We start from the raw sequence: 21577 nt of genomic DNA, 5'->3' as shown, positions 1-21577 counted from the left end.
TATGGTTTTTCCTGTGGTCATGGATGGATGTGAGTGTTGGACTGTGAAGAAGGCTGAGCGCTGAAGAATTGATGCTTTTGAACTGTGGTGTTGGAGAAGACTCTTGAGAGTCCTTGGACTGCAAGGAGATCCAACCAGTCCATTCTGAAGGAGATCAGCCCTGGGATTTCTTTGGAAGGAATGATGCTAAAGCTGAAACTCCAGTACTCTGGCCACCTCATGTGAAGAGTTGACTCATTGGAAAAGACTCTGATGCTGGGAGGGATTGGGGGCAGGAGGAGAAGGGGACGACAGAGGATGAGATGGCTGGATGGCATCACCGACTCGATGGACATGAGTTTGGGTAAACTCTGGGAGTTGGTGATGGACAGGGAGGTCTGGTGTGTTGCGATTCATGGGGTCACAAAGAGTCAGACACGACTGAGCGACTGATGTGAACTGAAGAAGTTAGGAAATAGTAAAGGTAGGAGAAGAAGTTAAGTGAAGTGAAGTCACTCAGTCATGTCCAACTCTTTGCGACTCCATGGACTGTAGCCCACCAGGTTCCTCCGTCCATGGGATTTTCCAGGCAAGAGTACTGGAGTGGGTTGCCATTTCCTTCTCCAGAGGATCTTCCCAACCCAGGAATCGAACCTGGGTCCCCCGCGTTGTAGGCAGATGCTTTACCATCTGAGCCACCAGGGAAGTCCGTAGAGACCAAACAAAACAATAGAAAAGATCAGAGAAACCAAGAGCTGTGTTTTTTTTTTTTTGAAAAGATAAAAGTGATAAGACTTTATCCAGGCTCATCAAGGATAAAAGAGAAGGATCCAAATAATATAAAAAATGAAAGAGGAGAAATTAAAACATATCACAGAAATAGTCATAAGAGAATACTATGAAAATAAAGAAAAATAGATAATACTATGAACAGTTATATGCCAAGAAATTGGATAACCTAGAAGAAGAAACGGATAAATTTCTAGAAACATACACTCTTCCACGACTCAATCAGGAAGAGATAGATAATCTGAACAGACCAACTACTAGTATTAAAATTGAATCAGTAATCAAGAAACTACAAAAAATAAAAGTCCAGGACTAGATGGCTTCACAGGGCAGTTCTATCAAACGTACAAAGAAAAGTTAATACTTACCCCTCTCAAAGTATTCCAAAAAACTGAAGAGACGGCAGTGCTCCCAGATTCATTCCACGGGACAGCCATTACCTTGTGTACGTGAGTATGGCCATGAGTTGTTGATAAATGTTGAATCTAGGCGGTGAGCACATGGAGTTCATTATACTGTTTCCTTTATTTGTATATGCATTTGAAAATTTTCATTATAAAACACCTAAAAGGTATAATCACAAAGGTGAGCAAAGAAATGGCATATCAAAAAATGAGTAGGCAAATTTTTAAAAATTACATACATCTTAAACTAAAAATATATTTGTGTAAGTAATTAAGTCATATACCCAGTGGACGAGTTAGATAGATTTAGCCACAAATAATCAGTGAATTGCAAGCTTTATGTAAAAAATTACCTGGAGTATTATAGAGATAAGGAAATAAGCAAATCAACAGATTCAGGAAGCACCAGGTGTCCCAAGCTGGGTAAATAAAAAGAAATCCATGCCAAGATGCATTATGGCAAAGACAAAAGCTATCTTAAGAGCATCTGTTTCAGTCAGGATCACGTCAGGAAAACAGAAACAGCATTACGTATTTCAAAAACCAAATTTAATTTAGAGAACTGATTATAGGCAGACCTTGTTTTATTGCACTTCGCTTTATTGTGCTTGGCAGATGCTGCATTTTTTGCAAATTGAAAGTTTGTGGCAACCCTGTCTTGAGCAAATCTATTGGTGTGATTTTCACTTTCTCTGTGTCACATTTTGGTAATTCTCACAATACTTTGAACTTCTTCATTACTACTTCTGTTACGGTGATCCGTGACCAGGGATTTTTGATGTTACTGTTACCACTCACTGGAGGTTCAGCTGATTGTTAGCATTTTTTAGCAAGGAAGTATTTTTAATGAAGGTATGTACATAGTTTGTTGGGTTTTGTTTTTTTTTAGGGCTTCCTGGGTAGCTCAAATGGTTAAGAATCTGTCTGCAGTTCACAAGACCTGGGTTCCATCCCTGGGTCAGGAAGATCCCCTGGAGAAGGGCATGGCAACCCACTCCAGTATTGCATGGAGAATTCCATGGACAGAGGAGCCTGGTGGGCTCCAGTCCACGGGGTCACGAACGACTGAACGACTGACAAAACAGCACATAGTTTTCTAGACACAGGGCTACTGCATGCATAACAGACTATAGTATTAAATGTGAACATAACTTCTGTATGTACTGGGAAACCAAAAGGTTTGTGTGACTCGCTTTTGTAATATTCACTTTATTGTGGAGGTCTGTAACCAAGCAATATCTCCAAGACATGTCTGTACATTGTGGTGGAGGGCTGAGAAAAAGAAGCACTTAGGTAAATCCGAGATACGCACTGTAGGGAATGGGAAGGCAAACCCTTGGGGTTTCTGAAATCTAGAGTTCACAGGCAAGAACTCTGGGTGAACTAGAGTTCGTGCTTTGGAGGAGGGAGCACAGGCTTTCCACTGGGTCTGGAAGTGCTGCCCCCAAAGTGCTGCCAGAATGACCAACTGAAATAGCATGCCAACTGAGAGAAAAAGTCCCACTCCTTCTCTCCTTCCAATTGCCTAGCACACGTTTGCAGAACTTAACAAGAAGCCCGCTAGCAAAGGAGAAATGTGGTTTGCAGTGTTCAGCCAGAACTTCACAAAGCAGATTGTACAATTTTGGATATGCATCGGAAAGAAAATAGCTTAAGAGATATAACAGCAGCCATTCATTCAACAAATATGTAGCAAAGACCTGCTTTGTGCAAAATACTTTTCAAGGGCTTGGCATAAATCAGTGAAGAAAAATTAAGAGGGCAGGCAAAGATCTCTGCCCTCACGGAGACAGAAAGGACAGATTACCTATAGAGGAATGTGACTAAATGTTTCTTATCAGTTCAGTCACTCAGTCGTGTCTGACTCTTTGCAACCCCATGAATCGCAGCACGTCAGGCCTCCCTGTCCATCACCAATTCCCAGAGTTCACCCAGACTGTTGTTTGGTGTCCATTGAGTGGACACCATGTGTCCATCTTGTCCATTGAGTCGGTGATACCATCCAGCCATCTCATCCTCTGTTGTCCCCTTCTCCTCCTGCCCCCAATTCCTCCCAGCATCAGAGTCTTTTCCAATGAGTCAACTCTTCGCATGAGGTGGCCAAAGTACTGGAGTTTCAGCTTTAGCATCAGTCCTTCCAAAGAACACCCAGGACTGATCTCCTTTAGGATGGACTGGTTGGATCTCCTTGCAGTCCAAGGGACTCTCAAGAGTCTTCTCCAACACCACGGTTCAAAAGCATCAATTCTTCAGTGCTCAGCTTTCTTCAAGTCCAACACTCACATCCATGCGTGACCACTGGAAAAACCATAGCCTTGACTAGACAGACCTTTGTTGGCAAAGTAATGCCTCTGCTTTTGAATATGCTGTCTATGTTGGTCATAACTTTCCTTCCAAGGAGTAAGCGTCTTTTAATTTCATAGCAACTGTCTAATCCAGATGACAGTTTTGGAAGGATACTGGGCCCCCTAGAATTGTGGCCCCTACAGTGACAGAAGAGTAAAGGCACTTAAAGAACTGGAAAAAGTTAACCAAGAGCCCTACCCTAAAGGAACTTTTCTGTATGATAACTAAAGAAAAGCTATCTGAAGCAAAGGAAGATTTACTAAGCAAATAAAATTACACAGGTATACAAATGGAAACAAACACTGTAGAAAACAGTTTGAGATTTCTTTTTTAATGATGAAACAAATTCTGGACAAATGTACATTTGAGAGTGGGATGAACAGAGTTAAGGTATTTAAAGGCCCTTTTCGTGTTCAAGAGGAGTGAGTTAGTATGTTGCTTGGACTTTAAGTTAAAAATTGAGTAGAAATTTAAGGGTAACCTTTTAAAAAATGTGCAAATCCAAAACCTGTGAGGATAGAATAATGGAGTAAGAAGAGAAGGACAAAAAAAAAAAAGGAAAAAAAGTATTCAAGAATCTGGATGAAAGAAACCAAGAAATATACTAACAGTCTTTAAAATAATCTACAATGTAAATCACACTAATGTCAAATTGGAAATTTTTTAAAGGAGCTACGTATTTTTTTTAAATCATACCTAAAACATAATAGAAATGTTGAAAATAATGGGAAAATACTAATCAAAAATGAATATACTATCAAAAGGTAGTAAAGACAGTTACATTAAATACCTGAAAAGATATATTTCAGAACAGAAAAATTATTAGGGTCAGAGAGAATGACCATGTAATGATAAAAGCTTTAATTCACCAGAAATATATACCAGAAAAAGAAGTACAAAAAGGCAAGATGGTTGTCTCAGGAGGCCTTACAAATAGCTGAGGAAAGAAGAGAAGCGAAAGGCAAAGAAGAAAAGGAAAGATATATCCATCTGAATGCAGAGTTCCAAAGAATAGCAAGGAGAGATAAGAAAGCCTTCCTGAGTGATCAATGCAAAGAAATAGAGGAAAACAATAGAATGGGAAAGACTAGAGATCTCTTCGAGAAAATAAGAGGTACCAAAGGAACATTTCATGCAAAGATGGGCACAATAAAGGACAGAAACAGTATGAACCAAACAGAAGTAGAAGATATTAAGAAGAGGTGACAATAATACACAGAAGAACTACGCAAAAAAGATCGTAGTGACCCAGATAACCACAGTGGTGTGATCACTCACCTGGACCCAGACATCATGGAGTGCAAAGTCAAGTGGGCCTTAGGAAGCATCATTACAAACAGAGCTAGTGGAGGCGAAGAAATTCCAGCTGAGCTATTTCAAATCCTAAAAGATGATGCTGTGAAAGTGTGGCATTCAATATACCAGCAAATTTGGAAAACTCAACAGTGGCCACAGGACTGGAAAAGGTCAGTTTTCATTCCAGTCCCAAAGAAGGGCAATGCCAAAGAATGTTCAAACTACCGTACAACTGCAGTCATCTCACACGCTAGCAAAGTAATGCTCAAAATTCTCCAAGCTAGGCTTCAACAGTACATAAACCGAGAACTCCAGATGTTCAAGCTGGATTTAGAAGAGGCAGAGGAACCAGAGATCAAATTGCCAACATCTGCTGGATCATCAAAAAAGCAAGAGAGTTCCCAAAAAATGCCTACTTCTATTTCATTGACTATGCTAAAACCTTTGTGTGGATCACAACAAACTGGAAAATTCTTCAAGAGATGGGAATAGCAGACTACCTTACCTGCCTCCTGAGAAATCTGTATGCAGGTCAAGAAGCAACAGTTAGAACCAGACGTGGAACAACAGACTGGTTCCAAGTTGGGAAAGGAGTACAACAAGGCTGTATGTATATTGTCATCCTGTTTATTTAACTTATATACAGAGTACATCATGCAAAATGTGAGGCTACATGAAGCACAAGCTGGAATCAGGATTGCTGGGAGAAATATGGATAACCTCAGATATGCAGATGAAACCACCCTTATGGCAGAAAGCGAAGAGGAACTAAAGAGTCTCTTGATGAAAGTGAAAGAGGACAGTGAAAAAGTTGGCTTAAAACTTAGCATTCAAAACTCTAAGATCATGGCATCCAGTCCCATCATTTCATAGCAAATAGATGAGAAAACAATGGAAATCATGACAGACTTTATTTTCTTGAGCTCCAGAATCACTGCAGGTGGTGACTGCAGCCATGAAATTAAAAAACGCTTGCTCTTTGGAAGAAAGGTTACGATAAACCTAGACAGCATATTAAAAAGCAGAAACATTACTTTGCCAACAAAGGTCCATATAGTAAAGGCTATGGTTTTTCCAGTAGTCATGTATGGACGTGAGAGGTGGACCATAAAGAAAACTGAGCACCAAAGAATTGATGCTTTTGAACTGTGGTGTTGGAGAAGACTCTTGAGAGTCCCTTGGACTTCAAGGATATCCAACCAGTCAACCCTAAAGGAAATCAGTCCTGAATATTCATTGGAAGGACTGATGCTGAAGCTCCAGTACTTTGGCCACTTGATGCAAAGAACTGACTCATTAGAAAAGACCCGGATGCTGGGAAAGATCTAAGGCAGGAGGAGAAAGGGACAACAGAGGATGAGATGGTTGGATGGCATCACCGACTCCATGGACCTGAGTTTGAGCAAACTCTGGGAGTTAGTGATGGACAGGGAAGCCTGGCATGCTGCAGTCCATGAGGTCACAAAGAGTCAGACACTACTTAGCAACTGAACTGACTGATAACCTTATGCATACCCAGTAATATACCCAGTAAGATAACCTCAAAATATATAAAAGCAGAAAATGATTGATTTAATGAAACAAACTGACAAACCAACACACACACACCTTTTTCTGCTGCTGATAAGCCAGTCAATCCATTTGAATTTATATTCATAAGTATTAGTCTGTGGTCTAGCTTCAGGAAAAGCTAGACCTCACCCAAATTAAAGGAGAAAAATTATGAAATCATTTCAGTAGATTGCATTTGATAAAATTCAGTACATTCATGAACTAAAGGTAATGCAAATTAAGAATAGAGAAGAATTTCTTTAATCTGATGAGAAAAATCCACAAAACATTTTTTATCAAAGATAATTCTTAATGGGAGAAGTATTTTAAATAATTCTTTGAAGTCAGGACTGAACTGAACTGGTAATGCCCACCATTACCCCTTCTTCTCAGCATTGTACTGAAAGTCCTAGCATAAGTATTAGGAAGAAAAAAACATGTTGTTCAGAAATAATGTGATTATCTGCGTCAGTCAGTTCAGTTCAGTCACTCAGTCGTGTCCGACTCTGCGACCCCCATGAATCGCAGCACGCCAGGCCTCCCTGTCCATCACCAACTCCCGGAGTTCACTCAGACTCACGTCCATCGCGTCGGTGATGCCATCCAGCCATCTCAACCTCTGTCGTCCCCTTCTCCTCCTGCCCCCAATCCCTCCCAGCATCAGAGTCTTTTCCAATGAGTCAACTCTTCACATGAGGTGGCCAAAGTACTGGAGTTTCAGCTTTAGCATCAGTCCTTCCAAAGAACACCCGGGACTGAGCTCCTTTAGAATGGACTGGTTGGATCTCCTTGCAGTCCAAGGGACTCTCAAGAGTCTTCTCCAACACCACAGTTCAAAAGCATCAATTCTTTGGCGCTCAGCTTTCTTCACAGTCCAACTCTCACATCCATACATGACCACAGGAAAAACCATAGCCTTGACTAGACAGACCTTTGTTGGCAAAGTAATGCCTCTGCTTTTGAACATGCTATCTAGGTTGGTCATAACTTTCCTTCCAAGGAGTAAGCATCTTTTAATTTCATGGCTGCAGTCACCATCTGCAGTGATTTTGGAGCCCAAAAAAATAAAGTCTGACACTGTTTCCCATCTATTTCCCATGAAGTGATGGGACCGGATGCCATGATCTTCATTTTCTGAATGTTGAGCTTCAAGCCAACTTTTTCACTCTCCTCTTTCACTTTCATCAAGAGGCTTTTATTATCTGCATAGCAAACCTAAAAGAATCTCCACACAAATTTTTACAAGTAACAATGTGTTATCAAGGTAGTTGCCTGTAAAGTCAGTAAATAAAAATATGTTATATTCCTATACAGCAGCAATAAATATTAGAAAACATAATTTTAACATGTATTTACTTTGTTACAAAAATATAATGTTCTCCTCCAAAAAATTTATATAAAATTCCCAGTACTAAATCTAACCAGAAAGTCATAAGGCCTATGTACAGAAAGTGATAAAACTTTACTGAAAGACATTTTAAAAGCCCTAAATAAGCAGAAGGGCATGTAATGTTCATGGATAAGACACACACCATAAACACATCCGTTTTCCACAGTTTGACTTACAGAGTCAGTTCTGTTATGATCAAAATAACAGGGTTTTGGTTTTTTTGTTTTGTTTTTTTTTATGGCTCTTGAATACCAGATCTTTACATTTATATGGAAGGGTAAAAAATAGGTATGACATTCATGAAAAGAATAAGGTTGTGAGAATCACCTTACTTTTATGAAAAATTGTAAAATAAAACATTATGCCATTTACTCAAGGAATAAACAAAAATAACAAAGGTGAATAAAAGCCTGTATACAGTCTCCAGCTTACATAGAGCTATGCAAGATCATTGGGGAGGTGAGGGCTATTCAGGAAGCTTTCTAGGGCAGTTACTTAATTTCAGTCGGCCCCTCACATCCTACACAAAAAATGAATTCCACATGAATTGAGGACTCAGACATCAAAAACAAAACTTTAAAAATTAAAATATGAGAGATGATCTTTCTGGCCTTGAAGTACAAAAAGGTTTCTTGAAGAAGATAATAAAAGCACAAGCCAGAGAAGAGAATGTTAATAAGTTCAACTACATTAAAGTTTAAAATGTTTTAATTAAAGACATTTTTTTAAATTAAAAAGAAGCCAGAGTAAGGAAAATTCATGTAACACACTTAGCTTATAAGGATTAATATGCAGAGCATGGAAATAAAGTGATGAGAAAGATAAACAAGATAGAAAAAAGGTATAGAAAAGATATTTAACAGACATTTGACAGAAAACAATAAGACCAATGTGTTTATGACCAATAAAGAAGAAACAGTTCTCAATCTCACTAATAGGAAATGCAAATTAAGGCTACAGTAAGATACCGTTTCACCCCCACTGATAATACTAAGAAAGGCTGGAAAGCAGGAGGCACTTTTAAACATTGCTGGTAGGACTGTAACTTGTCATAACACCTTTAGGAAGCAGTTTAGCTTTCTCTTGGACGTTTGCACATCCTGGGATGTAGCATTTCCGCTCCCATGTATATAGACTAGAGAAACTCTGCACATTTATTGACAAGAGGAAGTAACTCAAACCCCTCCCCCCATTTACAGAAAATGGATAAACACATTATGGTATATTCACTTAATGGACATTTAATTGTGTATAAAGGAAATTGAGTGAACTAAGAACTACATTCAGCAACATGGAGTGCTTAAGAGTGTTGAGTAAAAACCCGCAAGTCCCAGAAGACTGCTTACAGCATTATACCATGTTTACAATGCACAGGAAGAAGTAAGCTAAGCGTTGCATTGTTGGGGTAAATATGTGTATGTGTGTGACAGAACAGTGTTTAAAAAGAGCGGCGGGGTTGTAAACACAACACTTGGGATAACGTGTGCCTCTGGAGCAGAGCCAGGAGGACGCACCGTGAAAGAACACACAGTAGACGCAAGGGAACTCGCCACCCCACACCTCTGTTTACAGAAAACAGATAACACATTACAGTACGTTCACCTAGTGGGCGAGGCGACTGCATGAACTAAAAACTACGTTCAGCCTCATGGGGGAATCTTAGGAGGGTAGTAGTTTCTGGGATATTTATTATTTTATGCTTTACAGCATAAGTGTATATTTTATGTAATTACATATTATCTATGTGTATATATATTTATAACACGCATATATAACCTATATATATGTGTTCCTTGGAGTGTGTCATATATTGGCAGTAAGTGTGTTAGTCACTCAATCACGTCAAACTCTGTGACCCCGTGGACTGTAGCCCGCCGGACTCCTCTGTCCACAGAATTTTTCAGGCAAGAATACTGGAGCGGGTTGCCATCTCCTACTCCAGGTATGTTCTTTGGAATGTGTCAGATATTGGCAGTAAAGAAAGGTAATTTTATTTTCTTTAAAAACAAAAACAGAACAAAAGAATCCTTTTGATAAGCCAGTCAGAAGGATCAAGTCATTAAGGAGGAGGGATACATCAGGCTAGCTTCAGAGTTGTGTGCAACCCCACTCACACCAAAAAGCAGTGGAGCAATGCCAGCAGATTATTCAAGGAAAGAATGGGCCACAGTTATATCCAGCCAGCTGTGTTTCAGGCATAAAGGCTACAAAGTTCTGAACGTATACAATTGGATTAGTTTGTTAGGGCTGCCATAACCATACTGCTGGCTGCTGCTGCTGCTGCTAAGTCGCTTCAGTCGGGTCCGACTCTGTGCAACCCCATAGACAGCAGCCCACCAGGCTCCTCCATCCTGGGATTCTCCAGGCAAGAACACTGGAGTGGGTTGCCATTTCCTTCTCCAATGCATGAAAGTGAAAAGTGAAAGTGAAGTCGCTCAGTTGTGTCCCGACTCTTAGTGACCCCATGGACTGCAGCCTACCAGGCTTCTCTGTCCATGGGATTTTCCAGGCAAGAGTACTAGAGTGGGGTGCCATTGCCTTCTCCTTCATTTCTTCTTCTACTACTGCCGGCAGGGTGACTTAAACAACAGAAATGTATCCTCTCAGTGCTGGAGGCTAAAAGTTGGGGATCCAGGTACCGGCAGGGTTGTTTTCTTCTGAGGCCTTGCTCCTTGGCTTGCAGCTGGCTACGATCTAGGCAGCTCTTCAAGTGGTCATCGTCTGCACAGAGGACTCTGATGTATCTCCTCCTCTTCTATAAATCCACTTACATTAGATTTTGTTTAGTCACTAAGTCGTGTCCAACTCTTTTGCCACCCCATGGACTATAGTTCACCAAGTTCTCCTGGCAAGAATACTGGAGTGGGTTGCCACTTCCTCCTTCAGGGGATCTTCCCGACCCAGGGATCGAACACGCATCGCCTGCATTGCAGGCGAATTCTTTACTGCTGAGCCACCTGGAAAGCCCGTTACATTAGATTAGGGCCCTACAATAATGACCTCATTTTTAACTTAGTCTGCTCTCTAAAGACTTTATTTCTAAATACAGTTACATTCTGAGATACTAGGGATTGAGACTTCAACATATGACTCTGGGCAGACAGAATTCACCCCATGACAACAATGTCGGGGAAACCTATTCCTATTAACCCTTCTTAAGAAAACTATTAAAAGATCAACTTTAGCCAACCAAAAGATGACTAGGGAAGCCACACAAAAGTAATGTCAGTGATCAAGGAATATATTTACATGTAGAACCAACAAAAACAAGGCAGGAAACAGTATTTATATCACCCTATGTGCCCTGCCAATGAAAAATGATAGATTACCAAAAAAAAAATAGATTGAAAGAACAAAATAAGATAGGAAGCAGAGTAAGTTTTCCAGTTGCCTCAACCAGAATGGCTGGGAATTAGAAACATCCATCAAAAGGGGTACATGAAATAGGGAAATTAAAAATTAGATGTAGATTAACCCAATATTAGGCCTAAATTATGGGCTTCCCAGGTGGCACAGTGGTAAAGATTCCACGTGCCAACGCAAGAGACGCGAGACAACAGATTTGATCCCTGGGTCAGGAAGATCCTCCGGAGGAAGAAATGGCAACCCACTCCAGTACTCATGCCTGAAAAACTCCATGGACAGAGAAGCCTCACAGGCTACAGTTTGCAAAGAGTTAGACACAGCTGAGCACACAGACCTGAATTACTAACTAAGGTTTTGTGTATAATAAAGGTAGCGTCACAGTGAGGGAGAGATGAATTAGTCATTAAATAATATTAAGACAGCTTTAGCCATCTGGAAAAAAAATAGATTGGAGCCTTATCTTTTACTTTACACCAGGTTAAATTCTAAGTGGATCAAATATTCAAGTGTGAAAAGTGAAACTACAACAGTTCTGGGGAAAACACATGGTAAAAATTCTTGATAACCTTGGAGTAAACAAGACTTTCCTAACTACAGCTGAAAATCCAGAACCCATTGGAAACAGATTAATAAACCAAACTATGTAGAAATTTAAGATTTGAAAACTATGATCTGGAGAGGCTAAATGTTTATTAAAAAGGCTATACTGGTAGAATCAGGCTTGTGGGATGGTTACCAGGGTCAATGAGAGGGTGAACATAAGGTGCGAGGCAGCCCACCAGCACCAGGTAAACAGCTAAATGGTCGTTAACTTGTGTGTTGCGATTGCTAATCTTGGTGGTAAATTAGCATGTTATTTAAGAGACGTCAGCTTTAACTGACCTTTCCTTTGTAGAACCAGACGTCCTGGGTCCTTTCCAGCATGGCAGCCCTCTACTGGAGAGTGAAAGGCCAAGGAAAGAAGGCGATTGACTGCCTACGGCAGGCCCTCCATTATGCTCCGCACCAGATGAAGGTGAGTGGGGCTCCGAGGGTGTGGATTTCCATCCCTCAGTCGTTTCCTGTGCCCACTGGTTTATTCTGAAGTTTCATCAACCTTCCTCATGCTCAGAAAGCAGCAGAAGGCTAAGGGCGGAAAAGTTTAGCGACCCACTCATGCTGCCACAAGCCTGAGTTACACCCACTGTCGTGGCCTCCCCACCTCAGCAAGAGCGGGCGTCGGGGAAGGGCTTCAGGATCCCGGAAAAACACTGTATCAGGAACAGGCACGGCTGAGTTGTAAATGCAGCTCTAAGGGCAGCTCCGCCTCTCACCGCCTTTGTGATTACCTTTGTGACCTCTCAGGACCTTTGTAACCTTAGGCAAGTTCTTAAACCTCTGTGACCTCATATAGTGACATGTCTCTGTGGGTGTCCGGCAAGGACAAGCATGGGTCTTTTTTTCTGTTCTTCTGTATCTCCTATAGAAGAACCCAGTGATACAGAATAATGGAATATAGATACCAGTTTCTCAGGTTACACATCTAAAGGGGGCTTCCCAGGTGGCACCAGTGGTAAAGAACCCGCCTGCCGATGCAGGAAACACAGGAGACTTGGGTTCTATCCCTGGGCCTGGAAGATCCCCTGGAGGAGGGCATGGCAGCCCACTCCAGTGTTCTCTCCTGGAGAATCCCATGGACAGAGGAGCCTGGCAGGCTACAGTCCATAGGGTTACAAAGAGTTGGACACTACTGAAGCGACTGAGCACACATCTAAAGGGAGTTAATATTTGTGATAATAATACTGCAACTTTTTCAGCCCATCATCCTGTGCTCTATACTTCTAGGTTATCACTAGGCTCTGCAACAGGAAGAGCCAAGACGCTGGATCAGGGGTCAGGGAACTTTTCTGTGAAGGGCCAGATAGTACAAATTTAGGCTCTGAGGCCAGCCTGCCTCTTGCAGCCACTCAGTTCTGCCATGATAGCGTGAAAACAGCCACAGAAGTACCTCGGGGAATGGGAATGATGAAGTCCAATAAAAAGTTACAGAGTCGGGCAGCAGGCTGGTCGTGGCCTGTGGCCACAGCGCGTCAGCCCTGCCTCAGAGGGCACCGTGGTCCTTGCAGAGAACAGCTCGGCTCTGTGACAGCGAGCCTCAGTGTGGACTGTGGACAGAGTCTGGCCACCAGCTACTCCTCACAAGCTGCAGTGTGACCTGGAGCTGGCACCACGATGGAAAGCAGCTGCCTCACTCAGCAGGTTGTTCACCCAGCTGACAGTTTCGTTTGTTTTTTGAGGCAAGACTGTCTCAGTGAGAGAAGTGCTGCACGGCTGGGCTGGCACACGCTCCTTCCCCTCACAGACCCACAGCAGACAGAAGCCCCCACATCGAGCTGCACGACTCTGTCATTCACCAGGGAACACTGACCACTTTGCTTATGGTCACCACAGCCACGAGTGAAAGCCCAGAAACCAACATTCTTCCCTTCTCGCCTTCTCCCTCCTCTCCCAGGACGTGCCCCTCATCAGCCTGGCCAACATCCTGCACAACGCCAAGCTCTGGAACGACGCTGTCATTGTGGCCACCATGGCGGTGGAGATCGCGCCGCACTTCGCCGTCAACCACTTCACGCTGGGCAACGTATACGTGGCGATGGTGAGGTTGGCCTGGGAGCGGTGTGGACCACCCCTGCTGCATTCTGTCAGGGCCACATCTCTAGTTCCAAACCCTCTGAGTCTCAGTGTCCTCCGGTTTCTGTAAGCTTTGTGTCTAAAGTCGCAGCTCTCCACCACAGGTATAATTCATGCAGGGGGGTTTGTCGGAGAAGGCAATGGCACCCCACTCCAGTACTCTTGCCTGGAAAATCCCATGGATGGAGGAGCCTAGTAGGCTGCAGTCCATGGGGTCGCTAAGAGTCGGACACGACTTAGCAACTTCACTTTCACTTTTCACTTTCATGCATTGGAGAAGGAAATGGCAACCCACTCCAGTGTTTTTGCCTGGAGAATCCCAGGGACGGGGAAGCCTGGTGGGCTGCCGTCTCTGGGGTCGCACAGAGTCGGACACGACTGAAGTGACTTAGCAGGGGGGTTTGTAAGTTTTTTAAAAAACACAGTAAACTCACCCAAGTATTTGCAACTGTGTAGTTCCTCACCATGAATCTAACACTAACAGGCCCATTGACCTACACTTTTCTGCAGACTACACTTGTTCCAGAAAAGCCTTCCCTAGCACTCCAGGTGGACACGCACACTCAGGCTCGCTCACTGCCAGGTCAGGCCAGGTCCCCAGGATTGCTCCCATGGTGCCCTGTGCGGATTTCTCTTCTTGTCTTTTCACCTTAGTTTTATAACTTTTGTTTTGAGTATTGGTCTCTCCCACCAGACCCGGAGCTCCTTAGAAAAGAGACTCCTCTTCATCTCCCTGTTCCTTGCACTTCACAGGGTTTGGTACATAGTAAGTAGGTGCTCACCAAAGGTTTAATGAATGGCGGAATGCCACTAGTTCCCTGGGATACCATTTATAGCCAAAATGGCAAAGCCATCATCCAGAACCCTGTTGGGATCAGAAGAAGGACCAGTTTCGGAACTCAAAGTCCCAGGGGTCCCCCAGAAGCTGTCATAGCTGAATCTAACATGAGAGTCATGCCATCCACTTTCATCCAAGTTTAGGGTCCCACATGAGGCTCTTTCCAAGGTGCTCTTGATAAAGGTTAATGTAACGAGCAGCTTCAGGCTCCAAGTTTTGTGTGTCATCCTTGACTTCAAAGGCAGGAAATTTAATTTGGCCAGGTAGGTCTTGCTGAATGTGCAGATTTCCCTCTCTGCTTCTTAAAATTGAAGAATCTATTTTCGTCCCCAGTAAATGCAAAATTTGCTGCTATGAATGAGGAATTCTGCCTCTCATTTGGCTGGAAGGAGTCATTTAAGCGGTAGACTCGGGCTCTTCTTTGGGAGTGTTAGTCTAAGTAAAAGGCGAACGCCTTCTGTGTGGCAGTGATCATTTCCAAACCACGTTCATTTTTTCAAGTGTTAGGGAGAATGAGAAATGGCTTCAAAATTTACAAGTCTAATTGAGATACCTGACCTGACTTCCTTCTTTCCAGTTACAGTAGAAAATTCAAACAGATGCAAAATAAGCTTTTGCTAGACCTAGTTCTAGAGGTTTCTGTGAGGATTACAGGAAGGGATTCCACGCAGCACCTAGCTCTGCCCGTGGCGCGCAGCAGGGCTCGGTGACAGTGGGTCTTGCTGCTGCTCCTGGCGTTGGGCCAGGTCTCTGTAGAGCGGGTCCCCCTTTGCCTCTGGCTCCTGGGCTGCGCCATAGTTCTCTCAGTCTGTGGCCTCCGGGATGGAGGCAGTTGTCCCCTGCACCTCAGTTTTCCTCAGAGATTTAGATGCACTGAGAGAATACTGCAGGACCGTCACCACCACAGACGCGCTCTTCAGGAAAAAAGACGTCACCACATCTGTTGAGTCTGGTGGCCATACCCCTCTCACTCTGTCCCTCTGTCCCTCACAGGAAGAGTTTGAGAAAGCACTGGTGTGGTACGAGTCTACCCTGAAGCTGCAGCCCGAGTTTGTCCCCGCCAAGAACCGAATCCAGACCATCCAGTGTCACTTGATGCTGAAGAAGGGCCGGCGCTCTCCTTAGCTCATCCCTCCCGCCTCTCCTGTCTCTCTTCTCATGCTCTTCAAAAAATGAACAAGAAGCCAATCATTGTCAGTATCTGCTTTTAATGATGTGTGTGAAAATAACTGAATAAGACATATTACAGGACTTTTACATATGTGGGAATTGTTTTGGTTTTGTTTTTAAGTTCCTTCTTTCCCCCGGCCAGCCTCAGAAACGTAAATTTCTTAAAAGGAAAATGCAGCTTAAAGATATTGTGTAAATACTGAGCCAAGACATTTCTGGAGCCGTGCTCTGTCTCCAAAACCTCGATGCCTTTAGGGCTCTTCTCAGTGGTCCAGCCAGCCTTCTCCGCTTCGGTGGAGGACGAAGCCACACGGCACCTTCCCTGCTTCTCGTTGTGCAGCCTCTGTTGTCTGTGGAAACGCAAAAGCCCATCCAGCGCCCGTCAGCAGGAAGCACTGTCCGCGCTCTCCCACTAGCTCCACGCTGCCCCCCGGCCTTGGCCGTTCCGTGCTGCTACGTTACAGACTCTCAGAGGTAGTTTGCGGGGGGAGGGAGGAAGGGGAAATGATTTTAAAAACAAAATATTTACAACAACAGAAACCCTTAGGATCACCTGACCTTTGTGCTGTTATTTATGTTGGGGAGGGAGGGGGGCTGAGAAGGGGAAATCAGCAGTGTACAACATCGCTATCCTTTGTACTTTAAATTGCAGATCACAAGGAAACCAATACGTTGACATCCTATATAACAGGTTTATATATATAGAATATGTATATTTGAAGCCCTCAGCAGACTGAGTCTGTGTTTTACTAATTCTTTGTTCGCCGTGTTACCCATCTTGGAATGAGGCGTGAGTGTCAGCTCCCTCTCCCTGAGGCCTTCAGACGGAGCCCCTCAGGAGAGTGAGGAGCCAAGGTTGAGTGTTTCCTTACAATGCTTATACCTCTGGTCCCAGGAGAGTCAGAAACTCCAGGCATTTGGGAATCTTCAAGGGCACATACTGAGGACAAAAATAAAAGTCGTTTATGAACAAAATAGGTCTGTGGCGTGGTTTTTCTTTGGAATCAGGCTCATGCGGGCAGCTCTGAAGCCTCGCTGTAATCCTGGGTCGGATCATGGTCTTTTTCTCTTTTTCCACAACATAAAGTGAGCAGAGAAATAGTCCATCACTAGGTTTTACAGTTGATCTTACATGATACATTTGATCACGAAAGATGCACAATCAGCAGATGTTCAGAGTTGGTATTTGACCTTCCAGGGAAAAGAAGGATCTAAACCACAAAGTCACGTCCCCTGCATGCGGTCCTGAAGTTCTTCCAGTTGAGCTTTATGGAGAGCCTTGGTGAGAGTCATACCAGTGTGAAATTGAGCATTCCTTTTGGGACAGGACTCTGCCGAACACAGGGTTTCCTGGAACATTATCAGACACCAGTCATCTCAAATACTGGGTCACTAAACCCAGAGCATTTGGTTCTAGCACAGACTGTAATTTCTTAGAAGCAGGTGAGCAATCAGACATGCCTGTCCACTCTGTCTTTTGTGCAGCTCAAGTCCAGCTGATTTCAAGCAGTTTTATCAGATGTATTTTGAGAAGAGGCTTACTTTGTTGCTGGATAAAGTGAAGCTCTTTTCACTCAGAGTATCTTTGCCTGTGTCTGAATATGTTCCCTGCTTCCCCAACTCTCAGCAATGTGGTATTTAGTTTTTCCTGAAACTTGCAACTATTTTTTTTAAATTTACATACAGTGAAATTCATTCTGTGGTGTACAGTTCTGTGAGGTTTTCTTTTTTTGTTGTTTTTTTTTCCTGGCACCATGCAGCATCTGGGATCTTAGTTCCTTGACCAGCAATTGAACCCACACCTCCTTGCGCTGGAAGCACAGAGTCTTAACCACTGGACTGCCAGGGAAGTCCCTTTGTGAGTTTTGACAGATGGGTAGAGTCATGCAGCCACCATAACAATCAGGATACAAAACTTTGATCACCTCCAAAAGACTCTCACTCTGCCTCTTTGTGGCCACACACCATCCTAAACCCTGAGCAACTGCTGATCCATCGTTTCTGTAGCTTTTCATTTTCTCCCACATGGTAAAGAAGTCAGATTCCAAAGGCTGTGTACTGTACAATTCTGTGTACATGACATTACAGAACAGCAAAGGTAGATGACTTGAGGCAGAAGTATGCTTTTTAAGTTTTAAAACAGAGGAGACTAGTGTGGCTAAAGAGATGTAAGCAAGAGGGAAAATAATAGGAGATGAAGCCAGAGAGGTGAGCCAGATGTATAGATTTTCGTGGGGTTGATTTATTTCTGTTGTAGAGCTTTATATGTCATTGCAGAGTCACTGGTTTTAAGCAGAGGAATAACACAATCTGACCTGTTTAAACAGGAATCGGGATTATTCTAGGATTTTTTTGACCTGAGTAATTAGAAGGAGGAAGCTATTATTACCTCAGATGGGAAGATCAAAGTTAGGAATTTGGGGAGAAGATAAGGAATTCAGTTTTGTACAGATCATGTAAAGATACTGTGTAGCTAGTTGGATAAATTAGGGTTAATAGAGGATATCCATGCTAGAGATATAAATTTAGAGATCACAGCCATGGGAATAATATTTGAAACCATGTGACTGAGGTCACAAAGGACATGAGAGAATACAGATAAGAGCACAGATTAGAATATAAAACAGAACTGGGGGATTCCAGTGTTAAGGAGTCAAAACAGTTTACATGCCCAACAACAATTTATTCCTGATGTACAAGAAATAATAGAGCATTGAAAAGAATGCTGAACATGTTCAACTAGTTAAAAGACTGGCTTCCACATGACATAAAGGATGAGCAGATGGTGTCTGTCTGACTCTGCGGCCCAATGGACTGTGGCCTGCCAGACTCCTCTGTCAAAAAGACCTACAGAACAATCCTTTAAGTGAAAAATACTATTGAAATAAAAATCTGAATGGGTTAAACAGACTAGACACAGCTGAAGAGAAAGTGAATTGTAGGAGAGAATGAAAGGGAATCTACCAAGGTGAAGGAATAAAATTTTCCTTAGGTATTTGTATTAAATGCTCTCATAGGGCAAATTCCTCACTCTTCAGCCTAGGGGTGAAAATGCTTGACTGCTTTCTTAAACAGTCAAGCTTTTGAGTCAGGGTCCAGAAACAGAATACAACTCTTAATTTACTTCTAGAATTGGAAAAAGATTTAGTGGCAGGATTGAGGCCTCTGCTAATAAGAAGAGCTAGTGTCTGTCATTGTGTGTGTTCCTGTCCCTGTTCAAAGTACTTTACGTGGATCAGGAGCAGTGGGTGGCCGGGAAGGACTGAGAGGCCAGACAGTAACCTGTCCAGGTTAAGTGAGAACAGCTTCACGTGGCCTCTGGAGCTGTGTCTGATTTACTCTTCCTTCTGCCTTTTGATTTCCAGGCTCCTGTCCTTCATGCTGTTGCTCCTCTACGGGTATTGCTGGGTTTGTCCACCATTATTCATTCGTTATTATTAACTTCTTTAAAATCAAGCAACTGTTTTGTGTCAGGCCCATGTGTTACAAGAGTCAGGAATATAGACAATTTATTAGACACAGAGCTAAGCATCTGACTGGAGACAAACTATGTAGTCAGCAGACCAAAATTTCCAAAGCAATCCTAAGGGGAAAGAACAAAGCTGGAGGCATAACCCTCTCAGGCTTCAGACAATACTACAAAGCTACAGCAATCAAAACAGCATGGTATTGGCATGGAAACAGACATGGATCAATGGAACAGAAAAGAGCCCAGAAATAACCCCCACACCTGCAGTCAATTAATCTTCAACAAAGTAGGCAAGAATACACAACAGAGAAAAGACAGTCTCTTCAGCAAGTAGTGTTGGGAAAGCTGGACACCACATGTAAATCTGTGAAGTTAGAACACACCCTCACACCATACACAAAAAACCTCAAAAAACTTAAATATAAGACATGATACCATTAAACTCTGAGAACCTAGACAAAACATCCTCTGACATAAATTGTAATGTTTCCTTAGGTCAGTCTCCCAAGGCAATAGAAATAGAAGGATAAATATACAAATGGGACCTAATCAAACCTACAAGTTTTGCATACCAAAGGAAACCATAATTGAAAACCTAGGGACCAGGAGAGAGTATCTGCAAATGATGTGACCAACAAGGGCTTAATTTCCAAAACATACAAACTGCTCATAGAAAAACCTCAATCAAAAAAACGGACAGAAGACATAAACAGCCAGCTCCCTGAAGAAGATACACAGATGGCCAATAGGCAGATGAAAAGATGCTCAAAATCACTAATTATTAGAGAAATGCAAGTTAAAACTACAATGAGGTGTCACTTCACACTGGTCAGAACGGTCATCATTACAAAGTTTACCAATAATAAATAAGAGGGTGTTGAGAAAAGGGAACCCTCACACAGTGCTGGTGGGAATGTAAATGGGTGCAGCCACTATGGAAGATAATATGGAGGTTCCTTAAAAAACTAGAAATCGAGTTACCCTATGATCCAGCAATTCCACTCCTGGGCATGTATCCAGAGAAAACCATATTGGAAAGATATGTGTGCCCCAGTGTTCATGACAGCATTATTTACAATAGCCAAGACACGGAAGCAATCTAACTGCCCATCAACAGATGAATGAATAAAGAAGATGTGGTACATGTATAGAGTGGAATATTACTCAGCACCCCCCCAAAAGACCAAAATAATGCCATTTTCAGCCACATGAATGGACGTAGAGATTATCATACTAAGTAAAGTTAGAGAAAGACAAATAACATGTATAGCTAATATGTGGAATCTAATAAAAGGGTACAAATGAACTTATTTTCAAAACAAACAGATTCACAGACATAGGACGCAAACTTATGGTTACCAAAGGGTAAAGAGGGAGAAGGGATAAATCAGGAGTTGGGATTAGTAGATAAATTAGGAGTTGGGATTAGTAGATATGAACTACTATATATAAAATAGATTAAAAAGTCCTACTATATAGAACAGGGAACTATATTCAATATCTTGTAGTAATGCATAATGGTAAAGAATCTGAAATAGTGTGTGTATATATATTCAGATATATATAAAATACATATATAGCTTATATATATATATATATCTCACGTGAATATGTATAAACCTGAATTACTTTGCTGTGCACCAGAAACAAATACAACATTGTAAATCAACTCTACTTCAATTTTTTTTTTAAAGACACATGGTCAGCTCATTTCCATACAAGTGATGAGTGACACCAAAGGGGTAATTGCTGTCCTTGCTATAGGTACGTGGCATCCCCAGACACATGGACACCGCCTCTGAAAACAGTGGAATTAAGTGGTGAAAAGGGGAGAAGCAGGAGGAGCTGGCATCCAGATGGTGGCCGTGGTGTGACCCCGGGTGAGGCAGGCGGAAGCTCAGTGCACGGGGAGGGGGGAGACAAGTGTAGCTTCGAGTGCAAGCTGGAGGCACGGGGGTGGCGGAGGTGGGGGGGGGGGTCTTCATTTCTCGAGGGACAAAGCCCAAAGTTCCAGCCTCATCTCTCACCCGTCCCCTCCCACACTCTATTCTCCCACCATTTAGGGTCACCTGTAGTGACCAGCACGGTGCCTGGAATGTGGTAAGTGTTCAGTACGTGTTTGGGGAATGAAATACGAGTTGAAGGAAAAAAAAAGTATGGAAAGGCAGGCAGGAGGTCTGTGCTTGGAGCGTCCAAACCGAGGTTCCTGCACCTGGAAGAGGCTACACCACCCCAGGGGGCTCAGATAGTGAATCCATCAGAGAGCACTATTTCTGGGTCTTCGACATTCAGGAGTAGACTTTGTGTCC

General features: G+C 42.7%; 1 protein-coding gene across 3 annotated transcripts in view; it reads left to right on the top strand.

Moving 5' to 3' along the window:
* The window catches only part of TTC17 (tetratricopeptide repeat domain 17), a 126458-nt gene extending 109684 nt beyond the window's left edge, over window positions 1-16774 (top strand). For all 3 annotated transcript variants that reach the window (XM_025266201.3, XM_025266200.3, XM_025266204.3), the window contains 3 exons: window positions 12017-12136; window positions 13613-13756; window positions 15623-16774. In XM_025266201.3, the coding sequence (XP_025121986.3) occupies window positions 12017-12136; window positions 13613-13756; window positions 15623-15754 (396 nt within the window). In that variant the 3' untranslated portion in view covers window positions 15755-16774. The remainder of the gene's footprint in view (window positions 1-12016; window positions 12137-13612; window positions 13757-15622) is intronic.
* The last annotated feature ends 4803 nt before the right edge of the window (window positions 16775-21577 follow it).

Source organism: Bubalus bubalis, chromosome 16 (assembly GCF_019923935.1).
Source record: "Bubalus bubalis isolate 160015118507 breed Murrah chromosome 16, NDDB_SH_1, whole genome shotgun sequence".
Classification (NCBI taxonomy): domain Eukaryota; kingdom Metazoa; phylum Chordata; class Mammalia; order Artiodactyla; family Bovidae; genus Bubalus; species Bubalus bubalis.
Note: the sequence above shows the minus strand (reverse complement) of the source record. Positions and strands in the feature narration are given on the sequence as shown.